General features: G+C 50.4%; 1 protein-coding gene across 4 annotated transcripts in view; it reads left to right on the top strand.

Annotated features, from left to right (window-relative positions):
• Window positions 1–12,184, top strand: part of LOC135520710 (sorting nexin-27-like) — a 60,867-nt gene that overhangs the window by 14,644 nt on the left and 34,039 nt on the right. For 3 of the 4 annotated variants that reach the window (XM_064946465.1, XM_064946463.1, XM_064946464.1), the window contains exons 1-3: window positions 1,001–1,430; window positions 9,717–9,948; window positions 10,631–10,823. In XM_064946465.1, coding sequence (XP_064802537.1) covers window positions 1,105–1,430; window positions 9,717–9,948; window positions 10,631–10,823 — 751 coding nt within the window. In that variant the 5' untranslated portion in view covers window positions 1,001–1,104. Of the gene's footprint in view, window positions 1–1,000; window positions 1,431–9,716; window positions 9,949–10,630; window positions 10,824–12,184 lie in introns of those variants that run through there. The other variant, XM_064946466.1, reaches the window with a different exon arrangement.

Below are 12,184 nucleotides of genomic sequence, written 5' to 3'. Positions count from 1 at the left end.
CCTTCTTTGGACACTGTGTTAACAAACCTCCAAACGAGCTTCAACGCCATACAACAATCCTCCAACTGCTCTTAAATGCTAGTAAAATGAAATCCATGCTCTTCAGCCGATCGCTGCCCGCACCTGCCTGCCCGACTAGCATCACTTCTCTGGACGGTTCTGACTTAGAATATGTGGACAACTACAAATACCTAGGTGTCTGGCTAGACTGTAAACTCTCCTTCCTGACTCACATTAAGCATCTCCAATCCAAAGTCAAATCTAGAATTGGCTTCCTATTTCGCAACAAAGTCCTTCACTCATGCTGCCAAACATACCCTTGTAAACTGACCATCCGACCGAACTTGACTTCTGCGATGTCATTTACAAAATAGCCTCCAACACTCTACTCAGCAAATTTGATGCAGTCTATCACAGTGTCATTCGTTTTGTCACCAAAGTTCCATATACCACCCATCATTGCAACCTGTATGCTCTCATTGGCTGGCCCATGCTACATATTCGTCGCCAAACCCATTGACTCCAGGTCATCTATAAGTCTTTGCTAGGTAAAGCCCTGCCTTATCTCAGCTCACTGGTCACCATAGCAACTCCTACCAGTAGCACCCCCTCCAGCAGGTATATTTCACTGGTCATCCCCAAAGCCAACACCTCCTTTGGCCACCTTTCCTTCCAGTTCTCTGCTGCCAATGATTGGAACGAATTGCAAAAATCACTGAAGTTGGAGACTTATATCTTATGATTTACACTTGTGAAAAGGGATTTACATTTGTGGATTGGTACTTATTTGTACAGATCGTGATACACGAATACAAAATGCATGCTGTGAGTTCACAATACATTTGGCATGATATTGATCCCATATTGACCATCGACTTGAGAAAATGTATCTACTCAAATGAGCCCAGTATCTTGATGTTGCGGTTGCGCAGTAGAGACCCACTCTACCCAGACGATGGGCGGGTTCTCGAGTCAAATCGGTTTTCGTTTCCTTGGTCGCTCCTCCTCTCTCCATCGTTTCTAGCAAGCTAGCTAGATAACTAGGAGAGCTACCTTGAAGTTTGGAGACTCAAAGTGGATAAGGGGGAAACAGGCTGACGGAAAATGGCAGACGTCGAGGGAGAGGGAATTAATTCGGTGGCACCTCCGTTAGTTCAGCCATCCTCTCCTAACCGCTCCGGTGCCAGCCCAACGCAGGGCACCGGCAGTTGCCAAACGGTGACTACCGTAACGTCAGGCCCGCGACTGGTGCGGATAGTCAAGTCTGACTCGGGATATGGCTTCAATGTCCGGGGACAGGTTAGCGAAGGAGGACAACTACGGAGCATCAACGGGGAATTGTATGCCCCGCTACAGCATGTTAGTGCTGTTTTACCTGGAGGTGCAGCGGACAGAGCCGGTATCTCGAAAGGGGACCGGATTCTGGAAGTGTAAGTAAGAGTTCGCTTGCTATCTGGTAGCTGCTAACTACATGCGTAAACTAGCTCAATTGTAGATATTTGGTCAAGGCAGGGCAAAACAAACAGACCACAGCAAAGTTAAAAAGGACGGAAATTGTCATGTCAGCTCCTCTGCACTGCAGTTGGTTCGTGAGACAAACGTGTTCTGCTGTCCCAAATTTAAGCTCGCCAGCTAACTAACGTTAACTCCATAATTCACAAGCTGTTGTCCTCGGCTCAGTGCAACGCCATAAACGATCATAGCTAGCAACGTTAAATGATATGTTTCACTTGACCTGGAGACTAGGTTAACAAAGCCTTGCTAACTCATGCATCAGTCTGTGCTTGTGCCAGTCTTATCGGGAGTGTACAGGGCAGAAGAGCCGGTTCATCCCAATGAAAAGACGGCCTCTGTGAGAGCATGTGATCATTACGAATTCCAGTCACACCGACTCTCTGAACTTGGATACAAGCTAACTATATTAACACCAGCACACACACAGGTTCCTTCCTTCCCTACACATCACATTACCAGAAAAACACCATATGTCATTCTTATTAACAACAGAACCAGATGATGGGAAAATGGCCATTCAATGCGTGCGCATTAATAGTCGGCTACTATTTTACCTACTTGCCTTGATGATGATAATAGGTATTTTAATAGTGTGCCCAAATGCTTTCTATCTAGTCTCAATTCAATTGGGACTTAACATTTCCTAATTGTAATAGATCAACAATAGCCATAGTATGCCATCTCTGTGTCTGGATGCGGATGCTGCAATGCATAGAGAGTGAAGTGTGTTGTCTGGTCTTTGCAACAGGTTTAGTATGCACAGGGGTAGCTAGCTTGGTGATGTTAGGTTCTGTTGCCATGGCAAGGAGCAGGCAGCATACAGCTCAGCATCAGTACCAGTGTGTGTGTGTGTGTGTGTGAGGGGAAGAAAAAGTGAGCGAGGAGGGTTGCTGGATACGGGATACATAGGGCTCATCTGATTGGATGTGCTCTCAGTAATTCTCTGTTTTGATTCGTTGGCTCACTGTTTGCTGCTTTATGATTGGGTGCCGTGCAGTAGCTTGGCAGCTTGTTGACTCTAATATTGGTGTGCGTGCACGGGTGGTTGCACGCCCATTTTGTGTGTGTGTGTGTGTGTGTGTGTGTGTGTGTGTGTGTGTGTGTGTTGAGCAACACAATTATCTATGCCAGCGAGAGACACCTGCCCATGTGCTCCATATGCTCACACACAGCAGTCCCTCAGTGTTAGCTGCAGTGCTTGTGGAGCATCTCCACAGCTCTCCAAAATCCACACTCCTCAGCAACACAGTCCCAGAGAACACACACACAGTCCCAGAGAGAACACACACACAAACACACACACAGTCACAGAGAACACACACACACAGTCACAGAGAACACACACACACACACAGTCCCAGAGAGAACACACACACACAGTCCCAGAGAGAACACACACACACAGTCCCAGAGAGAACACACACACACACACACAGTCCCAGAGAGAACACACACACACACACAGTCCCAGAGAGAACACACACACACACACAGTCCCAGAGAGAACACACACACACACACAGTCCCAGAGAGAACACACACACACACACACAGTCCCAGAGAGAACACACACACACAGTCCCAGAGAGAACACACACACACAGTCCCAGAGAGAACACACACACACACACAGTCCGAGAGAACACACACACACACACACAGTCCCAGAGAGAACACACACACACAGTCCCAGAGAGAAAACACACACACACACACACACAGTCCCAGAGAGAACACACACACAGTCCCAGAGAGAACACACACACACACAGTCCCAGAGAACACACACACACACACACACACAGTCCCAGAGAACACACACACACACACACACAGTCCCAGAGAGAACACACACACACACAGTCCCAGAGAACACACACACACACACACAGTCCCAGAGAACACACACACACACACACACAGTCCCAGAGAACACACACACACACAGTCCCAGAGAACACACACACACACACACAGTCCCAGAGAACACACACACACACACAGTCCCAGAGAACACACACACACACACACAGTCCCAGAGAACACACACACACAGTCCCAGAGAACACACACACACACACACACAGTCCCAGAGAACACACACACACACACACAGACCCAGAGAACACACACACACACACAGTCCCAGAGAGCACACACACAGTCCCAGAGAGCACACACACACACACAGTCCCAGAGAACACACACACACACACAGTCCCAGAGAGCACACACACAGTCCCAGGGAACACACACACACACAGTTCCAGAGAACACACACACACACACACACACACACAGTCCCAGAGAACACACACACACAGTCCCAGAGAACACACACACACAGTCCCAGAGAACACACACACACAGTCCCAGAGAACACACACACACAGTCCCAGAGAGAACACACACACAGTCCCAGAGAGAACACACACACACAGTCCCAGAGAGAACACACACACACAGTCCCAGAGAGAACACACACACACAGTCCCAGAGAGAACACACACAAGTGTCCCAGAGAGAACATACACACACACACAGTCCCAGAGAGAACACACACACACACACACACAGTTCCAGAGAACACACTCACAGTCCCAGAGAGAACACACACACTCACAGTCCCAGAGAGAACACACACACACACAGTCCCAGAGAGAACACACACACACACAGTCCCAGAGAGAACACACACACACACACACACACAGTCCCAGAGAGAACACACACACACACAGTCCCAGAGAGAACACACACACACACAGTCCCAGAGAGAACACACACACACACAGTCCCAGAGAGAACACACACACACACAGTCCCAGAGAGAACACACACACACACAGTCCCAGAGAGAACACACACACACACAGTCCCAGAGAGAACACACACACACACACAGTCCCAGAGAGAACACACACACACACACAGTCCCAGAGGGAACACACACACACACACACAGTCCCAGAGAGAACACACACACACACAGTCCCAGAGAACACACACACACACAGTCCCAGAGAACACACACACACACAGTCCCAGAGAGAACACACACACACACAGTCCCAGAGAGAACATACACACACAGTCCCAGAGAGAACACACACACACAGTCCCAGAGAGAACACACACACACACACACATTCCCAGAGAGAACACACACACACACACACATTCCCAGAGAGAACACACACACACACATTCCCAGAGAGAACACACACACACACATTCCCAGAGAGAACACACACACACACACACAGTCCCAGAGAGAACACACACACAGTCCCAGAGAGAACACACACACACACACAGTCCCAGAGAGAACACACACACACACACACACACAGTCCCAGAGAGAACACACACACACACACAGTCCCAGAGAGAACACACACACACACACAGAGTCCCTGAGAACTTCTGCCTCTCAGCCCCCTACCCATGCCTTTATGACAGCATCCAGTCCAGTCCAAACACTCATGGTTATATGACCCACAGTTGTTCATGAATTCTAACCAGAGAAGACTGTAGAAAAACTTGGAAGTGTTTTTTTGTCTGTCTTTCTGTGTGTGTGTTTGCCTCGGTCCTGCGTGTGTGTGTGTGTGTGTGTGTGTGTGTGACTACCTCAGCATCAGCAGCTTTCAGTTAAACATTAGCCAGCCGAGAGACTCGTGATTAAAGGAAATGAGTCTGGGTTTTTTGACACCTGTAAGGGATACATGCAGTGATCAACATGTTGGGACGCATAACACACACAGGCCTACAGATTACAGAATGGACCTACTGTGTTCTCTACCCACACACACTGATTAGGAGTTGTGCCGGCTGTGCGCACACTGTCAGTTTCCTTGATGAAACATTGGAGCGTGTTTATCTCTGTCATTGTCTGTTTGTTTTATGACCCCAGTGTCTTCCTCAGTGTTAACTGCAGTGCTTGTGGAGCATCTCCACTGCAGGTGGTCTGTCTGGCAGTGTTGTGTGTTGATGCTGTAATCTTTGGCCTGCTTTCTGTTCCTCTGCCACTGATGTAACAACATGATAGTTAGCCTGGGTTTACTAGGCAGAGGGCTAGTTTATCATTTATTTTCCCGTGAACTTATACAGAAATATCACGTTGACATCATGTGTATCCTGAAGGTAGGATTGGGTTCTTCTGTATCAATAGTTTCTACTGTGTGAACTGTGAGCCTAACTATAGTTGGTAACTGTAATCTTTACTATAGGCGGCTGCAGAGCAGACGTCAGCAGTCCTGCTGCTTACACACACAGTCTCATGCCCTGACACGCTGCCATCTGAGTGGCCCAGTCTCTCTCTCACACACACAGTCTCATGCCCTGACACGCTGCCATCTGAGTGGCCCAGTCTCTCTCTCACACACACACAGTCTCATGCCCTGACACGCTGCCATCTGAGTGGCCCAGTCTCTCTCTCACACACACACAGTCTCATGCCCTGACACGCTGCCATCTGAGTGGCCCAGTCTCTCTCTCACACACACACACACAGTCTCATGCCCTGACACGCTGCCATCTGAGTGGCCCAGTCTCTCTCTCACACACACACAGTCTCATGCCCTGACACGCTGCCATCTGAGTGGCCCAGTCTCTCTCTCACACACACACAGTCTCATGCCCTGACACGCTGCCATCTGAGTGGCCCAGTCTCTCTCTCACACACACACAGTCTCATGCCCTGACACGCTGCCATCTGAGTGGCCCAGTCTCTCTCTCACACACACACAGTCTCATGCCCTGACACGCTGTCATCTGAGTGGCCCAGTCTCTCTCTCACACACACACAGTCTCATGCCCTGACACGCTGCCATCTGAGTGGCCCAGTCTCTCTCTCACACACACACACAGTCTCATGCCCTGACACGCTGCCATCTGAGTGGCCCAGTCTCTCTCTCACACACACAGTCTCATGCCCTGACACGCTGCCATCTGAGTGGCCCAGTCTCTCTCACACACACACACACAGTCTCATGCCCTGACACGCTGCCATCTGAGTGGCCCAGTCTCTCTCTCACACACACAGTCTCATGCCCTGACACGCTGCCATCTGAGTGGCCCAGTCTCTCTCACACACACACACACAGTCTCATGCCCTGACACGCTGCCATCTGAGTGGCCCAGTCTCTCTCTCACACACACAGTCTCATGCCCTGACACGCTGCCATCTGAGTGGCCCAGTCTCTCTCTCACACACACACAGTCTCATGCCCTGACACGCTGCCATCTGAGTGGCCCAGTCTCTCTCACACACACACACACACACACAGTCTCATGCCCTGACACGCTGCCATCTGAGTGGCCCAGTCTCTCTCTCACACACACACACACACACACAGTCTCATGCCCTGACACGCTGCCATCTGAGTGGCCCAGTCTCTCTCTCACACACACACAGTCTCATGCCCTGACACGCTGCCATCTGAGTGGCCCAGTCTCTCTCTCACACACACACACAGTCTCATGCCCTGACACGCTGCCATCTGAGTGGCCCAGTCTCTCTCTCACACACACACAGTCTCATGCCCTGACACGCTGCCATCTGAGTGGCCCAGTCTCTCTCTCACACACACACACAGTCTCATGCCCTGACACGCTGCCATCTGAGTGGCCCAGTCTCTCTCTCACACACACACACACACACACACAGTCTCATGCCCTGACACGCTGCCATCTGAGTGGCCCAGTCTCTCTCTCACACACACACACACACAGTCTCATGCCCTGACACGCTGCCATCTGAGTGGCCCAGTCTCTCTCTCACACACACACACACACACACAGTCTCATGCCCTGACACGCTGCCATCTGAGTGGCCCAGTCTCTCTCTCACACACACACACACACACAGTCTCATGCCCTGACACGCTGCCATCTGAGTGGCCCAGTCTCTCTCTCACACACACACACACACACACAGTCTCATGCCCTGACACGCTGCCATCTGAGTGGCCCAGTCTCTCTCTCACACACACACACACACACACACAGTCTCATGCCCTGACACGCTGCCATCTGAGTGGCCCAGTCTCTCTCTCACACACACACACAGTCTCATGCCCTGACACGCTGCCATCTGAGTGGCCCAGTCTCTCTCTCACACACACACACAGTCTCATGCCCTGACACGCTGCCATCTGAGTGGCCCAGTCTCTCTCTCACACACACACACACAGTCTCATGCCCTGACACGCTGCCATCTGAGTGGCCCAGTCTCTCTCTCACACACACACACACACACAGTCTCATGCCCTGACACGCTGCCATCTGAGTGGCCCAGTCTCTCTCTCTCACACACACACACACACAGTCTCATGCCCTGACACGCTGCCATCTGAGTGGCCCAGTCTCTCTCTCACACACACACACACACACAGTCTCATGCCCTGACACGCTGCCATCTGAGTGGCCCAGTCTCTCTCTCACACACACACACACACAGTCTCATGCCCTGACACGCTGCCACCTGAGTGGCCCAGTCTCTCTCTCACACACACACAGTCTCATGCCCTGACACGCTGCCATCTGAGTGGCCCAGTCTCTCTCACACACACACACATACACAGTCTCATGCCCTGACACGCTGCCATCTGAGTGGCCCAGTCTCTCTCTCACACACACACAGTCTCATGCCCTGACACGCTGCCATCTGAGTGGCCCAGTCTCTCTCTCACACACACACAGTCTCATGCCCTGACACGCTGCCATCTGAGTGGCCCAGTCTCTCTCACACACACACACAGTCTCATGCCCTGACACGCTGCCACCTGAGTGGCCCAGTCTCTCTCTCACACACACACAGTCTCATGCCCTGACACGCTGCCATCTGAGTGGCCCAGTCTCTCTCTCACACACACACACACACAGTCTCATGCCCTGACACGCTGCCATCTGAGTGGCCCAGTCTCTCTCTCACACACACACAGAGTCCCTGTAGAGGTCACAAGTCCAGCTTACTAGCTCATGCTCTGACGCACAATCATTTGAGTGACGTGACCCCACCGTGACCCCGTTGCCATGGGAGACGTCAGAGTTCCGGCTGAGGTGAACATTAGACTTGCTGACAGCCTTATCATGACGTCTACTGACTGACCCTTAATATATGATGATCACTGTTATACAAGAGGGCTCGTCCATTCACTCCCAGACACACACAGACTGGCACGTTATATAGGATGATCACTGTTATACAAGAGGGCTCGTCCATTCACTCCCAGACACACACAGACTGGCACGTTATATAGGATGATCACTGTTATACAAGAGGGCTCGTCCATTCACTCCCAGACACACACAGACTGGCACGTTATATAGGATGATCACTGTTATACAAGAGGGCTCGTCCATTCACTCCCAGACACACACAGACTGGCACGTTATATAGGATGATCACTGTTATACCAGAGGGCTCGTCCATTCACTCCCAGACACACACAGACTGGCATGTTATATAGGATGATCACTGTTATACCAGAGGGCTCGTCCATTCACTCCCAGACACACACAGACTGGCACGTTATATAGGATGATCACTGTTATACAAGAGGGCTCGTCCATTCACTCCCAGACACACACAGACTGGCACGTTATATAGGATGATCACTGTTATACCAGAGGGTTTGTCCATTCACTCCCAGACACACACAGACTGGCACGTTATATAGGATGATCACTGTTATACCAGAGGGCTCGTCCATTCACTCCCAGACACACACAGACTGGCACGTTATATAGGATGATCACTGTTATACCAGAGGGCTCGTCCATTCACTCCCAGACACACACAGACTGGCACGTTATATAGGATGATCACTGTTATACCAGAGGGCTCGTCCATTCACTCCCAGACACACACAGACTGGCACGTTATATAGGATGATCACTGTTATACCAGAGGGTTTGTCCATTCACTCCCAGACACACACAGACTGGCACGTTATATAGGATGATCACTGTTATACCAGAGGGTTTGTCCACTCCCCAAGACAGACACTGACTAGGCAACAAGAAAGGTCAACAACACAATTCATTTTAGGCAGAAAGAACCCATGCTAGTTTCTAATTATGTATGAGTGCTGCTGCTCATTTGCAATGATGACTCAGTATACCCTAGCCCAATTATGAATGAATATTCAATCTCTACCTCCCTTCATCTGCCTCTCTCTCTCCATCTCTCCTCTCAGTAATAGTGTGAACGTGGAGGGGGCGACCCATAAGCAGGTGGTGGATCTGATCCGTGCGGGGGAGAGGGAGCTGATGCTGGCCGTGCTGTCTGTACCTCCCCAGGAGGCTGACTGTCTGGACCCTGGAGACGACGGCTCAGCCCAGTCCTGCTACGACTACAGCGACAAACAGGCCGTCCCCATCTCCGTCCCCACATACAAACACGCTGAACTCAACCAGGAGAGGTTTGTGGTGAGTAGATGGAAGGAAGGGGGGGTGGAGAGAGGGAAGGAGTGGTGCGAATAACCTGTCCACATCTGTCCCAACATGCAAATACACTGAACGCAACCAGGGGAGAGAGGGAAGGAGTGGTGTGAATAACCTGTCCACATCTGTCCCAACATGCAAATACACTGAACGCAACCAGGGGAGAGAGGGAAGGAGTGGTGCGAATAACCTGTCCACATCTGTCATCTGTCCCAACATGCAAATACACTGAACGCAACCAGGGGAGAGAGGGAAGGAGTGGTGCGAATAACCTGTCCACATCTGTCCCAACATGCAAATACACTGAACGCAACCAGGGGAGAGAGGGAAGGAGTGGTGTGAATAACCTGTCCACATCTGTCCCAACATGCAAATACACTGAACGCCACCAGGAGAGAGAGGGGGGGAGAGAGAAAATGACTGAGGAAAGATGTACATAACATGTTAGTATTGCCGCAGGTAGCCCAGTGGTTAGAGCTTTGGACTAGTAACCAAAAGGTTGCTTGATCGAATCCCCAAGCTGACAAGGTAAAAATCTGTCGTTCTGCCCCTGAACAAGGCAGTTAACCCATTGTTCCTAAATAAGAATTTGATCTTAACTGACTTGCCTAGTTAAATGAAATAAAAATGGCTAAAGTATATTTGAACTGTGTGTCTCTGTTTGCAGGTGTATAATGTGTACATGGCAGGCAGACAGCTGTGCTCTAAGAGGTACAGGGAGTTTGCTATCCTCAACCAGAACCTGAAGAGAGAGTTTGCCAACTACACCTTCCCCAAAATACCTGGCAAATGGCCCTTTTCCCTGTCTGAACAACAACTAGATGCTAGACGCAGGGGACTGGAGGAATACCTGGAGAAAGGTGAGAGGGAGGAAGAAAGATTAGACCAGAGAAATATGGAGCAAAAACCATTTGGAAAGGTGATAGAAAGGGTGGAATGAGAGATGGAGGGATAACTGGAAGAATGTGGAAGATGATGCAATACATGGAGGAGGAAGAAAAAGAAATGTGGAGAGGAGGATAACAGGCTACTAAGAGAGGCTCATGGGAGTGTCTTAGAGAGGAGGTAGAGATGGTCAGGATAACAGGCTTCTAAGAGAGGCTCATGGGAGTGTCTTAGAGAGGAGGTAGAGATGGTCAGGATAACAGGCTACGAAGAGAGGCTCATGGGAGTGTCTTAGAGAGGAAGTAGAGATGGTCAGGATAACAGGCTACTAAGAGAGGCTCATGGGAGTGTCTTAGAGAGGAGGTAGAGATGGTCAGGATAACAGGCTACGAAGAGAGGCTCATGGGAGTGTCTTAGAGAGGAGGTAGAGATGGTCAGGATAACAGGCTACGAAGAGAGGCTCATGGGAGTGTCTTAGAGAGGAGGTAGAGATGGTCAGGATAACAGGCTACGAAGAGAGGCTCATGGGAGTGTCTTAGAGAGGAGGTAGAGATGGTCAGGATAACAGGCTACGAAGAGAGGCTCATGGGAGTGTCTTAGAGAGGAGGTAGAGATGGTCAGGATAACAGGCTACGAAGAGAGGCTCATGGGAGTGTCTTAGAGAGGAGGTAGAGATGGTCAGGATAACAGGCTTCTAAGAGAGGCTCATGGGAGTGTCTTAGAGAGGAGGTAGAGATGGTCAGGATAACAGGCTACGAAGAGAGGCTCATGGGAGTGTCTTAGAGAGGAGGTAGAGATGGTCAGGATAACAGGCTACGAAGAGAGGCTCATGGGAGTGTCTTAGAGAGGAGGTAGAGATGGTCAGGATAACAGGCTACGAAGAGAGGCTCATGGGAGTGTCTTAGAGAGGAGGTAGAGATGGTCAGGATAACAGGCTTCTAAGAGAGGCTCATGGGAGTGTCTTAGAGAGGAGGTAGAGATGGTCAGGATAACAGGCTATGAAGAGAGGCTCATGGGAGTGTCTTAGAGAGGAGGTAGAGATGGTCAGGATAACAGGCTACGAAGAGAGGCTCATGGGAGTGTCTTAGAGAGGAGGTAGAGATGGTCAGGATAACAGGCTACGAAGAGAGGCTCATGGGAGTGTCTTAGAGAGGAGGTAGAGATGGACAGGATAACAGGCTACGAAGAGAGGCTCATGGGAGTGTCTTAGAGAGGAGGTAGAGATGGTCAGGATAACAGGCTACGAAGAGAGGCTCATGGGAGTGTCTTAGAGAGGAGGTAGAGATGGTCAGGATAACAGGCTACGAAGAGAGGCTCATGGGAGTGTCTTAGAGAG

The sequence above is a fragment of the Oncorhynchus masou genome, chromosome 29 (assembly GCF_036934945.1).
Source record: "Oncorhynchus masou masou isolate Uvic2021 chromosome 29, UVic_Omas_1.1, whole genome shotgun sequence".
NCBI classification, from domain to species: domain Eukaryota; kingdom Metazoa; phylum Chordata; class Actinopteri; order Salmoniformes; family Salmonidae; genus Oncorhynchus; species Oncorhynchus masou.
This window is presented reverse-complemented; position numbering and strand designations above follow the sequence as displayed.